Here is a 20,293-nt window from a genome sequence, read left to right as displayed (position 1 = left end):
GGAATCAACAGTGGAAAAGTCTATTTTTATACCCACAGTATTTTCAGCACCCGACTGTGGCCACATTGTGGGGAAGCGATTGGCGTTGGATCTGTTAGTGAAGCTGAGCCTTGTTTACACTACAAGATCCGGACACGTGTCAGATACAGATTGGCATCCACTTATTGGTTCCAACTCAGCAGTGACGTCGGAATCCACTGGAAGGTTCAAGTCGTCGAGGAGGATGAGGCGCAAATCCTTTTCACACGGGAGAGGGGGAGGATTGCGCATCGAAGCATGTGCACGTGTAGAGTGCAATGAAAGGCAGAGATAGAAAAAAGTGCCTAAAAAGGCCTCGCAATCGCGCATGGCGATGGAGTGAGAGAGTATTTTAGTGTAGAAATTGGTGTCGCAGCTTGAGCGAGACTTGCGGTGTATTTTTACAATAGCTTCAGCACACGTGGAAGATTGGACTTCCAATGTCGTTTTTTCTGCCAGCTTGCGGTTGATCCGGATGGTAGTCAAGGAAGTCGCTCTTTGTGAATTTTCTGTGGCTGCGATTTGTAGTTGCTCTCGCTGAGTTTGTGCGGGACGCTGTACGTTCTTGGCAAAGCAGGGGCGAGGTGTTGTTAAGAAAGTCGAGGGAGAGAGAGAGTGTGTGTTTCGAGTGACGATTTTCGTTGCGGTAGTAGTCGAATCACGTTGTAGTTAGCTCGGAAAGTTCTTGGAAGGGAACGTGGGGAGATGAGATGAGATGAGACGAGACGAGGCTTTGGCGTATTCGAGGAGAAGATGCCGATCTTCGATGTCCTGTGGAGGATGACTTTTTCTGTGCGCGCATGCACACTGCGGTTTCTGTGGCAAGTTCGAAGCGAACTTAGTGAATGAGCGACTTCTTTTTGGAAGCTAGTGCACGAATGTTCATCACCGTTGTGTAGTCGTTAGAGCTTAGTTTTCCTTTTTTGCTTCAGTTAGCGGTGGTTGATAGAAAGTTCAACTGCAGCGTGGTTTCCATAGATTTGGAGCATCTATGTAGTTTGTGCTCATTGTTGGATCTTCAAACGCTGAATTAGATTGAGAAGGTCTGCTGTTTTTTTTTTATATTTGTCTTGACGGAACTTGAGAGTGCGAGAAAGAACGCGATATTCTACTCTGTGCACGAATTAGATCTTAGGTTAATTTCGTCGATTTCATCCACTTGGAGCTCTTTGCGAGAGACTTCGAGTTTCAGTTAAGATCCTTCCACTAGCTCCCAATCTGTGCTCTCTCTTCCTAGGGAGATTCTTTTGCTTTTCGTTCGATTCTCGATGACCGTTATCAAAGATTTCAGTCCATAGTTATTATAGAGGAGACTCCGGTGAAATTCAGTACTGCTCTGAACCAGAGCACTACCGTGAAGTCCCTGTCCATGTGTGATCAGCAGTGTCAGACGAGAGATCGATGCATACCCTCTGTACTAAAGTTTGAAATGGTGAATTGAAGAGTAGGGAGCCAAATGGAGCATGCAGTCATTGCCATCGGGATTGCGCACCATCTCTTTGAATTGGACTGCACATTGAAATGATCATTTCAGAAAATTGATTCGTCGATTGGAGCCTCATCCTTATACTTCGTTTTCGAAATGACAAACTGATTTTTCTTCCAACATCAACTCAGGCCCTCACTGCAGAATTAGTCAAATCACTGAAAAAAAATGATGACTTGAAGAAAAAAATCGGTCATTGATCTGTGGCAATCTTTTGCTGCACCTCTAGTTCTGGCTACTGACAATTATGCCTTTTTTCAGACCGCTTCCCAAGGCATCCCCAGAACCAGGTGGCAAAGTTAACCGATCAGCCAAAAGGGCGTTTGGTCGGGACGTGATGAGGAAAAAATTCCTCAGAAGGAATACACTTCCCGAAATTCAAGAGGAAGGTTTGTTAACTCCTCTACACCGCCCACCATCCTATTCCGAATGCGGTTTCTACCCTCCAAATTCAAAGAGGGTGCGTGATATAGAAGCAGGACCAGACCCTCATTATCACCCATTACATTCAAATGTCGAGATGGCAGCAGCATTGGTTGATCAGGTAATTAATCCTACTGCATGCCGATATCAAATATTATTCAACTTGACAGGATTAGTTTATCTCCGTTTAGGAGACAAATTGTCTGAATTCTCTATCTTTTAGTTTTCTCTTTTGGAAATTTTCACTTGAAATATTGCATCACCTCCCCTGCACTTGATTGTGCTTCTCAATTTGCGAAAGCTGCTGAGAATCGTTCACATTTATCTGTTTCGCTTTCATTCAATAATATTTTAAGCTTTATCAAAACTCAGCTCCTCTGAAGTTTTGGCGAGAAAATACAATTCGAGGAGGGTTCCTTTTCTCTGCATGCACTAGTAGTCTTATGTTAAACTGCGGTCAGAGGCGTTGGACCATCTGGCGCGGTTTTCACACATGGGATTTTTGTCTTGATTAAATAAATAGAAACTTTCAAAACAGAATTCCCCGAAGACAGCGTTTTCAACCCCACAAGCATTTTATCTTCTCTTGTTGTCACACAAAAATATTTCGAATGTATATAGCACTTGCGGCAATGCGTAAGAGTTGCTGCTAAACTGCCATCTAATAGGTACTCTCTATCTTACCAATATAGTGTTGAATGTGAATTGCTAGCCTGAAAACACACTTTCAAAACTGCAGGCAATGCAGGGAAGATTCCTACCACTGGCTGTGGTTTATCACAGAGATTACGACGGTGCAAAGCGTGGCTTCATTCTTTACCACCGGCTTTTCCACGCCAGGGCTCTAGTTTACGTAATTCTAATGTTCTTGCCTTTCTTTGAGGTACGTTATATAAATTCGAACCGATCTTTATCAAGAAGGGTGAAAGAGAGGTATTCATTCAATTAGAGTGCATGATAATGAATTGGTTCCCTCCATGCCGAATCTTTATTTTTTCAGAGCTATAATATCTTAGTATGAAGCGATTATCATTTATGGGGATGGCTTTGTTTGTTTAGATTCCGGCTTGGTGCAATGGAAAATTACCAAATCCTTGTGGTGAACCAAAAAAATATCTTCTCAGCGGTTTGCCCTACATCCATCCACATGTATCTTTAGTGATCGAGGTATCATTTGCTTACTGATGCTCCCTTCAACGAATTACCTGAGCACAAGTTTAAAAGCCCCCACAATTAGTAGCAAGAATTTCTTGTTAATTTTTAAGGGTTACCTCTAGCATCAAATGTATCAATCACGCTCTATCGTTTGTTTACGGTTTCAAAATCAGAAAAACATGATATTTAATTGGGTGTGTACTTTTATGAGCAAGAGAATCCTACTGGTTTTGATGGTCATCTGACTGCAGACATGCTGCGTGCTAGTTCTGGCGTGGTCTGTCGCATTGCAACGATACTTCTTGGGTTCTAAATTTTGGCAGAACCAACATTCTGTATATAAGGTAAATATTATTCCCGCTTGTTATTTTTTCAGCATACTTGTCTTTGTGAGATAATGCATGGTAGTTGAAGAAACATCCAGAAGGTTAACGATTCAGAAAGGTTCAAAATGTTTGCCAATTGTGATTTTAGTTTTTCTCTCTCAAGTGTAAAGTAAGCTGGAATATTCTTCGGAAAATTACCTGTCCTGGTGTTTTAATCGGATTCACTTGTAAAGCAGATGGCTTTACTTCTGGCGATGTGTATTTCTATCTCTGCATCGAGTTTAGGAATAGCAGAATATCAAGACATTAAAATATCGATGTATTTGAGGATTCTTATCCCGATAACGTTCAGCAGGTTCGTCGAACACTCTAAATTGGTTGCTGCCGACATCTGAGGAAAGGGTGATTTTACTCTCTTGACGTCTCTTCAGTCTCTTGGGTATCCACATTGTTCTCACAAACCTCAGCTCTAAATTCTTGGTGCATGCACGTCTTAAATACTTCTGGGCTTATTTGTTCTTATGTGACAGGGCTATACGTGGTTGCTTTCGCAGGACAGTGCTCATTGTGCACACGTTCATGGATATTACGGTATGGTTCAATCCTATTATCTAGGTTAGTGGGAAACATCATTCTAATTCTTCATCTCTCCATGATGCTCAAACTTCTAGATCCACTTTTTAGCTAGAATATGCTGGATTCAAAAAATGTCTCAATTCTTCTGTGTAGGGTCGAAATCTTTATCTAGAAGGTGGTATTGCTGTTTTATGTACAAATCTGACCAATTTTTTGGGTTACACAGGGCTTGGTGGTGATTTTTGTAATGCTCTCTGCATGGCTTGCTACGACTTTCTTCTCAGAATCCACACTTGAATTCAAGGATTATGGCACTTCCTTGTTAAACCTCTTTGTGCTGCTGACTACTGCAAACAATCCTAGTGTTTGGTCTACAGCTTATCGAACAAATCGATTAGCGTTTTTCTTTTTCTCCACATACTTACTTGTTGGATTCTTCTTCTTGATGAACTTGGCCTTTTCTGTAATTTACAGCAACTACAAAGCTCAGGTATTGCTAATTCCGTATGGAAATTCTAAAAAGCATATGCGTAATTTTTGTGTGAACTGGGTTGAAGTTTAGTCAGTTTATCAAAAATCCCCTATAATCAGGAAACAGTAATGTTAGAAATTTTGCACCTTACGTCATTATTTTATGACTGTGAATTGGTTTTTTTTTTTTTTTTTTTTTTTTTAACACTTGTTTCGCCGCTTTCTGGTTCGTGACTATATAAAGCTTTCTTCAGTGATAATGAGATGTGAAAGCACTAGTTTTGATTATATTGATACGGATTCGTCATGGACTCAGATTGAAGGCGGAGCTATCTTACTATATTTATTTATTTATGCCTTGACATTGCAGATGGCTGTGGAAGTAGCTAAACGAACTACTGCAAGGCAAGGAAATTTAAAGGCAGCGTTCAGTCTTCTGGATGTTCGCCATCAGGAGTGGATTGACGGTGCTACTATGATAGCTCTGTTCCTTGCAATCGGTCGGTACAGGTGTGCAACTCCTTTAAACACCGTACAGGCAAATCTGATCTATAAGTTTCAGTTCACAATCATGAGGTTCTGAAGTCATTAGTTTTACATGCTAGGAGCAAAGGAAATATGCTAAGTCTGAAGTGGAGCATTGTTTATAACTTGTAATTCTGAAAGAAAACACGTTCTCTAAATCATGAATTCAAGCAGGCACATATCTGATATTCGAGCACGGACTAGTCACCTGTTCTTAGCTCTCAACAGACGGGGAGATTTTAAGATCTGGTCTGATGAGTTTGAGGAGCTCTGCGATGTTATAGCAAAAGAGGTTGAAAGCCCACCGGACTTATTCCAATCACGGCGACGAATGAGTAAAAATGAGATGCAGTTTGTGACTCACCCTGTCTATACATATGTAACATGGGCACTAACGCTTGGTTCTTTGGCCGCGGCTATCACACAGTTGAATGTAAGCCTTTCAATTCATTACGCCTTGATTGATTTCGCATGAAACTTGAAAATAACCCGTTTCTCATAGTAGTGATATTTACAATGAAGTTACATGTTCTGCACAGAGATTTTGGCGATCACTGAGTATACCAGTTATAATTTGACTTTGGTATCTTAGTAGTAACTCAAAAGCTGCCTCTCACGTTCATCGTCCTCTCAAGTCGTTTACAGCCACATTGTCCAGGAAGGAAATGATTCGTGATCATTGATGTGTTTTGTGTCATGAACGAAAAAATAGGAATGTTTACTGTCTTATCTTAAGATAGTAGACGACGAGATAATAGAAATGGAAAAAATGAAGGAAGGAAGTGTACCCGACATCTTTCCTTGCTACTGAACAAGTTGCAAGGGATGCGAAACTTTTAATGCTTGGATCGAACAAGCTTTTCATTTTATTAGAGGCGGAATTTAATTAGTCATAATGGCTTTTTCGATAACAGAAACAAAATAAGATAATTTGAAATCTAGTTTTGATTCTTGTTGCTTACATTGCAATTGCAGGTTGGCGGCAGTGCACAGGTCCTGCTTCTCAGCATCGAGTTTCTGTTTGGTACGCACTTTCAGCAGTGCTGGTCCTTGTGCATCCTTCAACGTCATGTTCTTGGGCATTTTAATAGAACCTTTATTAATTATCCTACTTGGACTGTCAAGAATATTTCCAGTCAAGTGTTGATTATGTTTCTGTCCTTCAGTAGACACAATGTTAAAAATTAGGTTAAAGCAGTTAATATCACTAAGTCATGCTATGAATTGGCCACAAATGAGAATCCAGAGATATACTTGCCGAAGACTCTATTTATGGGGTGAATCTTGCCGCCTCGTGTTGTTCACAAATGCGACATCAGTTCTAGTACTGTCCTCGCGTTCCAGTAGCAAGGACCTAGGTCTGAGAAGAGTAAATGTTCATTTATTGATCAACTGAAACTCATTGAGAAATGTGTTGCAGGTTGGGTGTTTGCAATGGATGCGTTACTTAAGGTCTATCTGCAAGGTTGGAAATCTTATTGGAGCAGCACATTGAACGCATTCGACTTTGTGGTCACCCTACTGATTCTAGCACTTCACTTCATCTCATTCTTTAATGAGAATGCCCGTCCCTGGTACATCATCCTTCAACTCCTCGTCATTGCTTCTCATTTGATGCTGAGAGACTGTTCGCGTAGGTCTCAAGTTGGTCTGAGAATTTAGTGAAACATAAAAAGTATGATGGCCCTTTCGAGTTTCAACTACGTAATTTGAATGAAGTCACCAAAACTGAACATTGACGAAATTCTTAGTTGAGGAACTCATACGGCTGAACCTTTTCCTTGGTTAAACAGGGTGACATATCTACTCTTAGTGCGGGGACTCAGAACTTTCGCTCTTGTGTCTTTGATTACACGCTGGCGTCTGATGGTCCAAACGTTGATAATTGTAATCCCCGCTACAGCCCCGATTTTAGCTCTCCAGTTTCTGGTCTGCTCCATGTTCTCTGTCCTGGGGATGCATTTATTTGGGGGGCTCGTTTATGAAGGTAATTATGCGCTCGCAGGCACCGAATATCTGACCCTGGGGTTTGAAGCATTCAATTACAACGACTATGCATCAGCTATGGCTACCTCGTTTAATTTATGTGTGGTCAACAAATGGTATGTGATAATGGACGGCTATGCAGCTGCCACAAATAGTAGATGGTCGCGGATTTATTTCATGACATTTTGGGCAATAGCTGTTGTCTTTACATTAAATGTGGTGGTCGCCTTCTTCACCGAAGCTCTCACTTGTCAAATGGAGAAGGCTGAGCGGATAAGAGCTCGAGAAATGAGGCGCAATCAGGAAGAAACATCTGCGCCAGTGAGGAGAAGATCTGGATTGAACCTGCCCTTTCGTGTCACGAGGTCTTTATCCTATTATGACCTCTACGAAGATATCGTGAAGAAAACTTGATTTGATCGCTTATTCGCAGCTAAGATCCCTTAAATTTCTAGCCTCTCAAAAACTGGATTGGTGAGGAGACTTCTTTTGTTGTGAGCCAAAATTGTCTATCCGGATGGGTTATGGCAGGATTCTGATGATGAAGAGATGGTTCGAGTTGGAAAATGTGCGTGACATTCAGCTTAGTGGACCTGTCTCTCGAGCAGGGACACTTCCCAGCATCTGACTTTGCTTTAAAAGTTTTATTGAACGTGTGAACTTTGTTAAGGTCACTTGGCACTAAGAAAGGTCAATTGGAATCCACTAGCAACAAGAACAGCTTTCTTCAAATGACCTATTTCGTCGCTTGTTACAACCTAGAGTCGCTTCTGCGAAGAGCAGTGCATTTGGCTTGAGATACGACAGGTGAATTTCACATACAACGTGTCATTTCTCAGGTTGCATGCACAGTACATGAATACAAAGTTTCAATTTGTCACGAATGGTTGCGTCTCATTGTAATCTTGTGACTTGTGTCTGGGATTTTTTAGAAACCGAGTGCATCATCTTTTATGAAAATTGGTTTTAATGTGCTTTTTATCTGTACATGTTCGTTGGTCGAGAACCAGTACGAATTGTTAGGTGAAGCGATTTGTGCCGATCCCAATTTTTTTTCACTTTTCTCAAACTGTCCATCTTATATGTAGTCGTTTGTTTTTATCCATATTGTGATTATACCATTTCTACTTAGTCGCCATGAGTGGTGATTGTGAGATCAATTCTGTTGCATCTTCAACTTTGATCGGATCATCAATGTTGCTCAGATTTCACTTACCATCCTGTTGTCACTGTATCCACCTTGATTAATCATATCATCATTGCTGGGCTGTGATTGCTATTCTTGTGAGGAAATTATTTGGAATGACGGATTTCATTGCAATGCATTGGTATTGAGCTTGGCACTACTAATGGTAGTTTGGATTATGGATAAGGTAAACTCAACCAGAGACTATTCAAATGGTTGATTATGTTGGCCTGCACGTACCTTCAAGTATCTTGAGTTAAAGTTCGCTAGGCTTTTTCAGAAACATTTACTTGCAGATAACCCGATGTTATAGTAAAATGATATCCAATGCTTTGTAAAACTTGGACAAAAACAATACCGGATTTCATTGATTTTACTGCCACCTACTTCAGATGTTACTCTAAATAGAGATTACACTAGAAACATGCTTAACACTGCAGACTGCAATGCTCTTTGAGAAGTTTGACGTACTAACTTTTGACCCGTTCTGTGCCAAAAACATCTGCAATCGAAAGCCGGGAGTCGAGATAATAAACCATCACAATTGAGCCCCAACCCCCCCAAACGAAGGTTTAGCATACGATTTAGGCAAAGCAGGCATCTTTGACACTTTATGCGCACAAGATGCAAAAATTAATACACAAGGATCCATAATGCCGAGAGTGTAGGCGTGGATGGATCACAAACTGCCAGTCCCATTACTTAATACCAGCAATGTGATGATTAGAAGGTGCTCGTTCCACCTTTTGAAGATTCCAACCCAGGTTGACTTTAGGTTGCTGATGAAACTCAACCTAATATTGTCCAGTTTTGTCTCTACGCTTACAGCTGTATGTCCTCACATTCAAACCTAACTCTGTTGCCTGGAGACGTTGATTCGTCTTATACTATTCCATGAGAGATGTTGAGGTTTTTAAAAATGAACTCACCAGAAACTCGGCCCTTACTGTTATACAAGCATTAACTGATTCTCACCCTGCTACGCTTTTCTTTTTCTTCTTTTTCTCAGGGTTGGGTAGTGCTCCATAAGCTTCTATCCTAGAGGGAGTCAAAAATGAAAGAGGACCTGACTTTGTCTTCTTCCTCTTCCTCTTCTTGCTCTTCTTCTCACCCTCCGGCTCGGTAGCCACCGTGGTGTCACCATTGGGTTCACTTTCCTTCACAACTTTCGAAGCTGCTTCTGGAGCAGACTCCTTCTGCGTGGCTGCAGAATTTTTCTTCCACTCTTTCTTTCTCTCATCAGGTCTCTTATTTAAATATTTTCGTGCAGGTTTGCTTGAACCATCCTGCAGTGCTTGCTTCTTCCTTGCCTTCTGACTCAGTGTGCTATACTTAGGAGCCTCCCACTCTTCCCCACGGTATGGAGCCAATTTCTTGATAGAAACATGCTGGTTAAGCTCTTTGTCTTCCGCAGTTAAAATATCCACCACATCGAGTCCATAAGTATTTGGTTTCACTTCACGATACTTGAACCTGGTTGGTAAATCGCCGATCATATCCTCGTAGTCCAGCTTATAGTACTCATCCAAGTTCTTATCAACTGCTATCTTATCTTTAAATGACACCTTTTGAGCTTTATGAACAGCAGCAAATCCGCCCTTCTTGCCCCAATCTTTCGGTAGTCCAAGATCTTCATCCTCTTCATCGAAGTTGGGTTTCTCAATGATACCTTCATCCTCTTCCAGTTCATTTCCGATTTCTGCGTCTTCCTCCTGGTAGTAAGAATCGCCAAAGGCTTCCTGCATCTTGCGGTCGTATTCATTTGGATCGAAGTCCTCCTCTATGTCGTCCTCTCCTATTGATGTCAAAAGAGTATTTGCCCCTGCAACTGTCCTGATCTTCTCCAGCTTTTCAATAATCTCTTTTTTCTTCAAGTTTTTGAGTCGCTTGAGCTCTTCTTCTCTAGCTTTCCTCTCCTCTGCTAACCGCTCAGCCTTCTTTTGCCTTTGTGTTTTTCGCACTTCTCCTTTCTTCCTGACGGAGCCTTCCACAATCCTCGGATTGCCCATGACTTGAGCTCCAGCATTCTCTTGGAACCTGAAATTGTATTCCTTCTCGAAATCATCTTGCTCCTCCACGTGCTCTTCATCCTCATCCAAGCCAACAACTTCTCTGTAGGAAGGAACACGATTTCTATCTTTATCTATCCAACCTTCATTTAAAAAGAACTCCTTCAAAAACTTCTCATTCTCGTCTAGTTCATCGTCCTTCTTTCCGAAGTAATCCTCAAGCTTCTTCGATATATCCTGGTCTTTCTTCCTCCGCTCTGCTTCCTCAACTGCTACCGCTGTCTCTTCTGCATCTTTGGCGAGTTCCTCTTTCGTCCTATGCCTCACTCTCAAAAGTTCATCTGACAGATGCAGTACAGTTTCAGAAACCAGCTGGTTTGAAAAAAATGCGTTCACGCGCAACACGCATTGAAATTTGGCTAATATGAATCTTCGAAGCTAAAAAGCGACACTGAGGAGCGCACCTAGCGTGCACCCCAATAATTAGGGCGAAAAAGTAAATAAGCAACAGATATGGCACCACTTACAGACAGGGTTGCAAAACCCTAAACCTCTAACAACACGGCCACAGTTTTAATACTATTACTAACATCTGTTGAAATTATCATAGAAGCGACAATTGAAAGGCAACGAGGAGGTACAGAAAGCATTGGAGAAACAAGCACACACCTTCCTCATCACCCTCCGCCTGTGCCACGCTCCGCAGAAAAGCGTGCTTCAGCTCTTCCTGTTCGTCTGCATACGTAACGACTTTAGGCGGTTTCTTAATCGGCACGTCCTTGTCGTTGTCATCATCTCCATCGAGCAATTGCCGTGCTTGCACATCCTTCAAATAAAGCGGCTTTTTCTTCTTCTCAACAGTTCCAACATTGCCATCCTCCCCTTCATCATCTACGTCGTCGTAAAACTTGACGTCAGGTTTGTAAATAATCGGATCTTTCTTCTTGATCTTTGCCAACGTCTCAAAAATCTGGATGTCCGTTTTCTGGGGCAACAGCCCGTCTTCGTCTTCATCCTCCGACTCAGAATCATCAGAATCCGACCCTGCCCAGCCCTTCTTTTTAAGCTCCTGCAACCTGTGCAAATCCTCTCTCTGCTTGTTGTGCGTGAACCGCTTCGCAAAATTCTCGTTCACTTTCCACTCCGCGTTAACATCAACCTCCGCATTATCCTCCTCACCATCGTCAAGCAGCGTTTTCTTCTTCGACTTTCTGCAGTTCATATAATCATAGGGAGGGAGCACCACACTTTCGCAATCAATTCGCAGTTCACACAGCGAACGGAGAACAAACTATTGTACCAGCCAACCACCAAACCCTAACGCTACGTCATGTGCGCCGAACTTGCGCAAACGGGTATATTTTCAAACAAACAAAAAGAATAGAATCACAAATCACAGACAAAGGTTAACAGAATCCTCATCCTCATACATTAAGAAGCAGAGCAACCAGGTCATCGTCGAAACAGAAGGAGTTGCTCACCTCGGCATGGTGTCAGCTCCAGCAAAACAAACAAAGAGGAGCCGCTCACAAATCACCCTACTTATTCCAACAACAGTTCGTTTGTAGTTCGAAAGCAGCTTTGCTTTCTCTCTCTCGCGCTCTCGCTAAAAAGACAACACACACACACACACAAGGATTCTCCTGGTGTTGTAGGAAAGAGAGCTGCTGCTGCAACTACGATAATGCGGAAGACCTAATTGCGATCGGGAGGGCTTGATTTTCCATTTGAGCTGAGCGGAGGCACGGGCCTCGCCGACGGCGCCTCGCTCACACACACTCACTCACCGTCTCCAGAAGCCTCGTCGACCCCTGAAGACTTTGAAAGAAAGAGACGAAAAAGAATAGACAAAGACAAAGAAAAAGAGGGCTTTGTCACAAGCTTCTTCATTCATCCATCGTCTCTTTAATCCTTTCTCTCGTTCATCCGCTCCTTCATTCATTCAAAATTTTATTCATCCACATCTGTGTTCATCCATTCCGAGATTAATAGGCGTTAAATCCCCCCCCAGTAATTAATCACGGAAAATTAATAATTTCTAATAATTAATCCGAATTTCGGGAACCAACTCCAGTTAGAATCTAAATAAACATCTAGTGGGTTTTTTTTTTCCATAATTAATAATCTCTGATAAGGATTTTTTTATTTTTTTCCTTCTATGAAATCATCCAAATTTAACATGTGGTGCTGTTGTTGGTATTCAAATCCTTAGTACAAAGCATCACATTCAAAGAGGTGCAATAAGATACGGACACATTAGTATTGGTAAAATTCTAGTTTGTAGTCAATTATTCATAGCTTGATATTTTTATATTAATTACATTAAAGAAAAATGCTACTCAAAAGATATAAGTTTTGCAAGAAGCATATCTTTGAAAGAACCTATGTTCTAAGCTAAAAATATTAGATTTTTTATATTCTAAATTTGATTTAAAGATAGGTTTTGCATTTAATTTATTTTCTAAAGAGAAAGTTTTTATGCCTAGAGGTTCTCTTTTAAAAGCCATGGTATAAAAGTCTTACCAAGGTTGCTTGCTTAGTGAAGAATCATTATTTGTTAGAAGCCTTAGCCTTTGGATAAAGTATAAAATAAGGAGATGTTCATGAAATAGAACAAAATCATACTTTTATTTGAAGTCAAAGTATGTTAGTTTATATCTTGATTCTAACCATTATAAGTACAAAAGTTTATTTTATATTATTTTAATAGATTCATTTAGCAATTACTCACACAACTTTTCAAATATTTTTAATAACCATCTCTTGATATTTTAAATATATTGGAATGCATTGCTATTAGAACACTTTAATAGTTGAAAAGTAAGATTTTTAATAAAAGTATATTGTCAAAAGTAAAGAGTTATTATATTAAAAATATTAATTTTAATGATTTTTTTAATACTAATATTCAAGAAGACATAAGTAAAATTGTCAAATTAGAACTTTACATATACTTTAAATTTTAAAGAATTCATGCAAAACTCTAAAAAATAAAATTTTGAGTTCTTTTACTAAAATTTTAAAAAAATAAAATATATATAATAAATTTTTATAATTTTTTTCCCTTTTTTTCTTTGTTGAATCTTGTGAATTTTAATAATAATTAAATATTAATAGAACAAATATCCTTGTATTGAATTTGACTTGGTGGTGGTGTAGTATTAGTTTAATTGTCAAAAATGTAGAAAGTCTTAGGTAAGCGTTGTAAAACACAATTAAAGCTCTTACAAGGAGCATTAAATTTTTTTAAATTATTATAATAATTAAATTATTATTTATTAGAAAGAAATCAAATATTATTTTTGTATAATCAGTTCTTATACAATTTGTTTTATGGCTAATAAAACATTAAAAAAGTAATGTCTTATTTAAAGTGTTAGATTTTGTAGACTTTTGTACACATTCACCATCGAAACTTACTGCTCCCTTAAATTAACTAGCCTCTGCATATAAAATAAAATGGTGAAATTAGTAATCTAATAATAAAAAAATTGGAAAAAAATAAATTAAACACAATTTCAAGCTAACTATTTTCTTTGGAACAATAAAATAAAATAGAGGCGTTTTTAAAAACAAAGTGGATCACTACTAGGCTCAATAACTAGGCTAAAAAGCTTTGGTTAAGAATACACCAACATCATCCTTAATATACACATGGATAGTCAACTATAGAATTTTTTGAATAAATTCTCATGCAAACTATATCCATATGTGTCATTCAAGATCATTCATACAAAAATGTGGGTAGTAAATGTTCCACCCTCTCTTTTATTTGTTTTTCATCCACTTCATGTCTTGTTTTGAATAAAAAAATGTGGGTGATATTATAGTACAATCAAGCTACTTTCTCTCAACATTCAAATGGTGTGGAAAACAAAGTTTTGCACAGAAGAAGAAGAAGAAAGCCTGGAACCAATCTGCACACGGACACTTGTTGTTGATGTTGTTCTTTTCTATTCGTTTACGCATTTATCAGAAGTTGACCTTCACATCCATGGTGACCGTGTCGAAGCTCATGGTCGACTTCACCTGCGTAGGGGATAAGCAAAAGTGGAAACAATTGGGTGCTTTTAGAGAGTGAAAGCATTGGCAAAGGACGCTTTGACGCAGTCCCAGAGAGTGACATCCCCAAGGCTCACCTCCGTGGACTCATTTAATACCATGCAATGAAGTGCGATGCGGCAACCCTTCACACCAATTGCTGCCTCAAGACCCTTTTGTTGTGAGGGCACTGCTGAGTTGGTGTGCACAAGAAAAGAAAAGAAAAGAAAAGAAAAACCCTTTGATGTAAATGCGTCGCAGGTTGGGCCTATTGAGAATGAGCTCATTCTCATAGGAGGACAAAAACATCCAAGGTTTGTTTCGTTACAATGTTTTCCAGGAATGCGGTTTAAGAGAGCGTTGTGTGGTTCGTGTCTAGATGGCATTCACGCTCTTGATAACCGCTTGTGTAACAACGATGTTTAGACGGCAACAGTGACAACAGTCATCAGCGGTGGGGCTTGAAAGCGAGGCAAAGACAGACCTGGCTAGTATGATTGACTGGTTGTGGAATTCCTCGCTCTCGTGAAAACACATAAGCCAATAGTAATGACACGGCTTTCCTACTTTTGGGAGAGGCCCGCCCTCCCCCTCAGAAAATGACCACCCAACGTAAAGTATCATGACAACGAAAACATTCTGCCTGCTGATCCAGAATCTAGACCTTTGCATCGGTTGCCGTGTTGTTTTTGGATATGGGGAATAAGGTACATTGTTGGTGAGGATTCATGAACCGCGAACGTTTGCTTGAAGTTTGATTTGGGACATGTTGAGAGTGCAGTGAAAAGTGGGCGACGGTGTAATGAAGATGTCTTGCTGCTTTAGTTGGGTCCCATGGAGACTATTAGCTGTAGCTTTTGACTGTAGAGAAGAATCGCGTCGTATACTGGAAACCAGTATCCGAGGACACCACATCCTCATTTCCGTGACTGTTGATTTTATTCCGGAGAGGAGGGAGTGTGTGGGTCGTTATTGTTGTATAAGAGGTGGGGATGTGAATGTGGGTATTACTTCACCGTCGCCAACATATCGCCACTATTGCTACTTTTGCAAAGTTTCTTCCCTGCTGTGTCGAAATTGCTTGAGAGGTTCCTGATAAATCTAAGTGTTGCGCAGGGAGAAGGCTAAATGGCAATGAAGATTGTGAACACCCCGTCAATCGTTGTGATCGTGTTCCTCATGTGCTTTGTGCTGGTGGCAAGCGCAGCCACTCCAGTCGCAGGGGGACCGGTGAGTGTGGCGACTACATGGTGAAATTTCCTTCAGTGTGTACACAAATTCAAGGAGTTTCCTCTGCTGTATGTCAGTGCATGTCACTTTGGTTGAAGTTGGAGTCTTCAACGCATTTGAATTTTTCAGCTGGTTCATTATGAGTTGTGCTTGCTGTAAGAACAACTACATATTACTGCTCAGAAAACTGAAATTGGTTGAAAATTCTCACATTGCAGCCCCATTATCCATTTCACTGGATCAAGGTTCATGGCTGGCTCATGTGTCTATCGATGGGACTGCTCATGCCAGTCGCAATTATTCTGATCCGTTTCTCAAGAGGTTACAGGGAGAGTGGTGACTTGAAAAATGTTAGAACCTTGGTCTACGTCCATACCATCATTCAGGTGTGTCTTATTATCCAATACAAGTCTTCCTTCCCACATGTCTGCATATCGCATTGTCTGTATGTTCTAGCACAAAAACTCAGTGTAGTTTATAATCAAGTTCCTTATCGTGCTTCCAGGTTGTTGCGGTGCTAACGGTTATTTGTAGCGCTGCCGTCGCAGTGACGAAATTCGACAACAGTTTTACATACACTCATGAGCGGCTCGGTCTGGCGTTGTGGATCTTGGTGTGGCTTCCTCCGCTTGTAGGCCTCATTCGTCCCAACCAGTAAGTGTTAGTCCTTCAATTTTCATGACTTCATATATATCTGTCTAAGGTTTTCTTTCTCTGTTCAATACTACCATTATTACGTCAAAAGACGTAGAACTGTTTCAAATGCAACGATCGTTACATACGCAGTGGAGTAACAACGCGACCGATTTGGTATGCTCTGCACTGGCTAGTGGGAACTGGTGCAGTGATACTAGGATGGTACAACATTTACACCGGGCTGCATGCATACGAAGTCGGAAGAGTCTGCGAACATTCCAGATTCTGTTCTCGATTCAACTGAGAGTTTGTGCGCTCATCTACCTCGCTCAGGACAGGTTGCAGTACTTGGTGGCGCAAGGAAAATTTACGTGCATAAGTTCAGCGTCGAATGGAACGAAACAGCCAGTGGGTGGCGCGGAATTGTAAATATGCTGGTTTTACTCATGTGGGAAGAAGTCATTGTTCGAATACTGTTCATTGCTTGGAATTATTCCGAACAAATGAATTTGGATGTACTATTATTTGTCACTTTGTCCATTTTAATTGTAATCATTGCTGACTACACAAGTATAGTTTTTGTACTGCATACGTGGATGATTACGTTGTTTATTTATTATATCATGGATATAGGATGCTTTGATAATTATACAATTATTCTACTCCACACTACCATCGTGAACAGTTAAGGATGTCATTAGTTGTGAAGGGTGCATTTTAATTTAATTGTGTTCGTTCCGATTCAACGAGAGCTTTGGGAATTTTTTCAGTCATCTGCGCTTCACAAATTCTCAGAATAGTTGCATACCAACTGCGATGACGCAGTTAATAACAGGTTAAGTTAGACTCCTGAGAAACGTAATGGTATTTGAACTGGCTACATCCAGTTGGCTTGCACTATACCAAATTGTAAGGTCAACTCTCCAGTATGTAAACCGGAATTGTACTCAAGAAGAGATAAATACGCAAGAGATATGTTGGCGTTGATGAAACACCGAAGAGTTAACCCGCAGAGGGCACGTGTGATGAACAATGCAAACAATCGATTGCAAGACGTCCAATCTTGACACATTGCCCGAAGAAAAAGCTCACTCCATTCCTAACCTATAGGAACATAACATGTACATAACAATTCTAAGTTTATACAAATATACAGATGCACCAGGGGTTTGTAGAACTTACCTGATCCTGTTCAGGCATGTCAGGGCACTCCCAACCTCCTTGGTTCGCTTTTGAGACGTTTGCTTCGTCTCAGGGGTTCCAAACACCTGCCAAAACCTTAAGGTTTCATCTCCAGCTGCAGAGGCCACTGTGTATCCGTCAGGGCTCTGAGCCAAATGGAGGACTCTGGAAGTGTGACCCGTGAATTCCGCCATTTTGACCATAGAGGGATATTTCCACAAGCAAAGCTGGTTTTGGCTGAACCCGTGGGAGCTCAGAATCTCCTTCTCGTGCTTGCTCCACTGCAACGCACACACTTGGGATTGAGTATCGATGCTGTTGACACACACACCAGTGTGCGTGTTCCAGAATTTGATGCAGCGGTCAGCAGTTCCACCACCGGAAGCGAGCAAGTTACTCTGGAAGGGGCACCAGGCCAGGGCTTTGACGGCAGCTTGGTGGTCATCGAGGCGGTGGAGGTAGGAAGATGAGTTTGAGGCGGCGGCAGAGTCCCAAATGTGAAGCAAGTTGTCATTGCCGCCACTAGCGAGCTGTTGCCCCGAGGGTGACCATTTCAGGCCGCAAACCTCTTGCTCGTGGCCAGTCAACTTCCCAATCACGTGGTTTCGGATTCTCACATCGTGGTTAAGAATTGTACTGTCACGGCCTCCTGTAGCGAGAGTGGGACCATTCCATGCCAAGGCACCCACACGCGCCGAGTGGCCCCTCAATGTCCTCAGCTGCACCATGAAATCCACGACTAAGATAAGCTGACCTAAGAAATCACACTGAGGATTCAGAGTAACAAGATAAGGAAGACCTCGTGCTGGTAGGATTGCGTACCTGCCGAAGGGATGTCGAATCCCAGAGCTGCACGGTGCTATTGTTCAACCCAACGGCGATATATTGTCCATCTGGTGCCCAAGATACGCTAGTGATGGGGCCTTCTTCGTCCACTGTCATCAGCTCTTCAATGGAACTAGTGGTGGCGTCCCAGAGGTAGACAGTCATGCCGAGAGCGATGGCTAGGACATTGTTGGAACTCCAGTCCAACAGGTTAAGATAGTAATCGTCAAGAAGATCAGGCGCATCGAGAGTCCTCTCGGGCGCTTGTGGAATGTACCGGAACGTTTTCCTGGGCTTCTGGTCACCAGCACCAACGTTCTGAGAGTACAGAGTCGTCCGCGCGTTCTGGAAACCTTCAGAAGGAGGAGGAGGCTTGCTCTTGAAGGCAAGAATGCGACTTTGCTTCTGGCAGTTGTCATTCAGTAAGTTCTCTGCCAAATGCTTCCTGTAAGCCATCTTCATTGGAGATGTGGCTTCGGATGATGAGTTCTCCTTGGAGAGCAAGTAGTTGGCAACCTCGAAATCCATCGCACTGCGGTCAGTGATGAAACGGTCCGTCTGGAATAAAATCAAGACAGACTTCAATATCCACGACAAAGAAAATTTCCAGTTTCTTGGTGAGCTCCATAAGTTGGAGTAGGAAATTCACGCACACTCGCAGATCAAACCCCAAAATACAGGAGGAGCTACACGACACCCAGTAACACAAACTAGCTACATCATTACGCATTCAAAGGGGATATACCGATCGGCCGGGAGTCTTGGTCTTGGGAGTCTTCTTAGTCACAACGGGCTCAGGGCTCATGCGCTCCCGCAGAGGATCCCGGTCCCATCGTGCACTCGCACTCTTGGTCGGGGTCTGAAACGCCTTGGCCATGGTAGCCATTCCCTGTCACTGTTAGAGCCTAGATCCCTTACCGAGGAGACAAACACAGCAGATCCTCCTCGACAGCTTGAACACCACAACTACGGATACAATCAACATACAAACAACTATAGCAAGTATCAAACAACAGAAGAGGAAAAATAAAATCAAATAAAAGCCTGAATGGCAAAGGTCAGTATCGATATCAGCTCATTTGCCAATAAATGTGATGGTCAGTTTGTAGCGAGCGTTGAAGAGAGCGCAGTCCCAGAGAAGGGACAGAAGAAGAAGAAGAAGAGGGAGGAGGAGAATGCGATGGTGAACAAAGTACAAACTTGTGCGATGAGAAGGAGAGAGCGGAAGGCATGCTTTATGAAGAAGTGGGTTACCTCGGAGGAGGGAAGAGAACAACAACGGTCGGGGATGGTGCCCCCGCTCCCCGTAACGGCTATGTCTCCGGGGTTCATTAAGTGATGGATCTTCTTCTTCTTCATCATCTTTCTTCATCTTTCTTCATTCGGCGTCGTCGCGGTGGAGCTTTCGTTCACGAGACATAGCCCGGCAGTTGGAAAACACACACGCACACGCACATGACGACGATGACGACGACGAGGTTGCGAGAAGTGGCATTCATCATCCGTTTCGACGCCATCGCTGCAACAGTGGACGATGTGTGTGTGCACGAGGCTTAGTTTGCGGTGTCGATGCGTCCGATTTTAGGGTTTGGGGTTTCGCTTTCGAGTCTGTGTCAACGAATGGTCTCCAGACTGGCTTCCTAATGTTGGGGCATACACACAATTTTCTGTTATAATATTGAGACTTATATTGTGTGTGTATATAGATAGATAGATAGGTAAACGTATATATATATATATATATACATGACTTGGAGAATTGTAAAGGACAACATTTAAAACTAATGTTCTTGGTAATATGTCTATTTAAATTTATAAATGTTTTTTCAACATTATGTTTTTTGGGGGATTTTTTTTGTTGGTGTATGGATGATTCTATTTAGAGCGTTCGTTTCAAAAGTATTGAACGTGGAACCTCAAAAAATTCAAATTTTAATAATAATGTAAATTTTTAAATTAGAATCTAGGATATATGTGATTTTTGAATTTTATTTTCTATTTTCTATTGACGAATATTGATTTTGATATTCTACTGTTGAAAGTATTGGGACTATTGGATTTTTTGCACTTCTTACACTCCTTCTTACTTGTACGAAAATAATTTGATTTGAAGATGGAATCACAGATAATGTTTTGTACAATACTATATAATTTTTATCTTCTCAAGTCTATTGGTGTGATTTTAAAGTGTAATGGAGTTTAGGATTGACATGTCTGT

General features: G+C 41.3%; 3 protein-coding genes and 1 pseudogene across 7 annotated transcripts; 2 read left to right on the top strand and 2 right to left on the bottom strand.

The window, feature by feature from the left end:
• Positions 1-365: 365 nt before the first annotated feature.
• On the top strand, positions 366-7,850 carry LOC112274683 (two pore calcium channel protein 1). 3 transcript variants are annotated; one of them, XM_024504372.3, is made up of 13 exons: positions 366-1,209; positions 1,467-2,048; positions 2,667-2,810; positions 2,987-3,094; positions 3,334-3,426; positions 3,645-3,763; positions 3,963-3,999; positions 4,211-4,474; positions 4,826-4,965; positions 5,155-5,413; positions 5,956-6,004; positions 6,401-6,554; positions 6,774-7,850. In XM_024504372.3, the coding sequence occupies exons 2-13, from the start codon at positions 1,752-1,754 to the stop codon at positions 7,378-7,380; spliced, it is 2,271 nt and encodes a 756-aa protein (XP_024360140.1). In that variant the 5' UTR covers positions 366-1,209; positions 1,467-1,751; the 3' UTR covers positions 7,381-7,850. The 3 variants fall into 3 exon arrangements, with proteins under 3 accessions (XP_024360140.1, XP_024360131.1, XP_090101048.1); XM_024504363.3 differs by having other exon boundaries at positions 3,939-3,999; XM_090244922.1 differs by having other exon boundaries at positions 370-1,209; positions 1,462-2,048; positions 3,939-3,999.
• An 885-nt stretch (positions 7,851-8,735) lies between these two features.
• LOC112274699 (protein kri1) lies at positions 8,736-11,983 on the bottom strand. Its single transcript, XM_024504383.3, has 3 exons — positions 11,643-11,983; positions 10,831-11,372; positions 8,736-10,502 (listed from the first exon to the last, which is right to left on the bottom strand). The coding sequence occupies exons 1-3, from the start codon at positions 11,648-11,650 to the stop codon at positions 9,124-9,126; spliced, it is 1,929 nt and encodes a 642-aa protein (XP_024360151.1). The 5' UTR covers positions 11,651-11,983; the 3' UTR covers positions 8,736-9,123.
• Positions 11,984-15,126: 3,143 nt separating this feature from the next.
• Positions 15,127-16,644, top strand: LOC112277573 (cytochrome b561 domain-containing protein At2g30890-like; annotated as a pseudogene). The gene is made up of 5 exons (XR_016498759.1): positions 15,127-15,188; positions 15,319-15,432; positions 15,651-15,818; positions 15,938-16,086; positions 16,219-16,644. The product of XR_016498759.1 is annotated as a cytochrome b561 domain-containing protein At2g30890-like (transcript).
• Positions 16,645-16,975: 331 nt separating this feature from the next.
• LOC112277568 (cell division cycle 20.2, cofactor of APC complex) lies at positions 16,976-19,588 on the bottom strand. Of its 2 annotated transcripts, none has more exons than XM_090244919.1 (4): positions 19,330-19,588; positions 18,821-18,943; positions 18,073-18,633; positions 16,976-17,969 (listed from the first exon to the last, which is right to left on the bottom strand). In XM_090244919.1, the coding sequence occupies exons 1-4, from the start codon at positions 19,435-19,437 to the stop codon at positions 17,247-17,249; spliced, it is 1,515 nt and encodes a 504-aa protein (XP_090101045.1). In that variant the 5' UTR covers positions 19,438-19,588; the 3' UTR covers positions 16,976-17,246. The 2 variants fall into 2 exon arrangements, with proteins under 2 accessions (XP_090101045.1, XP_024365834.1); XM_024510066.3 differs by having other exon boundaries at positions 18,821-18,934.
• Between the last annotated feature and the right edge of the window lie 705 nt (positions 19,589-20,293).

The sequence above is a fragment of the Physcomitrium patens genome, chromosome 2, assembly GCF_059467195.1.
Source record: "Physcomitrium patens ecotype Gransden chromosome 2, ASM5946719v1, whole genome shotgun sequence".
Taxonomy (NCBI): Eukaryota; Viridiplantae; Streptophyta; class Bryopsida; order Funariales; family Funariaceae; genus Physcomitrium; species Physcomitrium patens.
This window is presented reverse-complemented; position numbering and strand designations above follow the sequence as displayed.

Coding starts and splice junctions, on each gene's coding strand:
- LOC112277568 (XM_090244919.1), bottom strand. CDS start 19,437: ATGATGAAGAAGAAGAAGATCCATCACTTAATGAACCCCGGAGACATA. Junction 18,634..18,820: donor CCAAGACTCCCGGCCGATCG/GTATATCCCCTT, acceptor ATTTTATTCCAG/ACGGACCGTTTCATCACTGA. Junction 17,970..18,072: donor ATTCGACATCCCTTCGGCAG/GTACGCAATCCT, acceptor TTCATGGTGCAG/CTGAGGACATTGAGGGGCCA.
- LOC112274683 (XM_024504363.3), top strand. CDS start 1,752: ATGCCTTTTTTCAGACCGCTTCCCAAGGCATCCCCAGAACCAGGTGGC. Junction 2,049..2,666: donor CAGCAGCATTGGTTGATCAG/GTAATTAATCCT, acceptor TCAAAACTGCAG/GCAATGCAGGGAAGATTCCT. Junction 3,764..3,938: donor ATCCCGATAACGTTCAGCAG/GTTCGTCGAACA, acceptor CTTATGTGACAG/GGCTATACGTGGTTGCTTTC.
- LOC112274699 (XM_024504383.3), bottom strand. Junction 10,503..10,830: donor GGCGGAGGGTGATGAGGAAG/GTGTGTGCTTGT, acceptor TGCATCTGTCAG/ATGAACTTTTGAGAGTGAGG.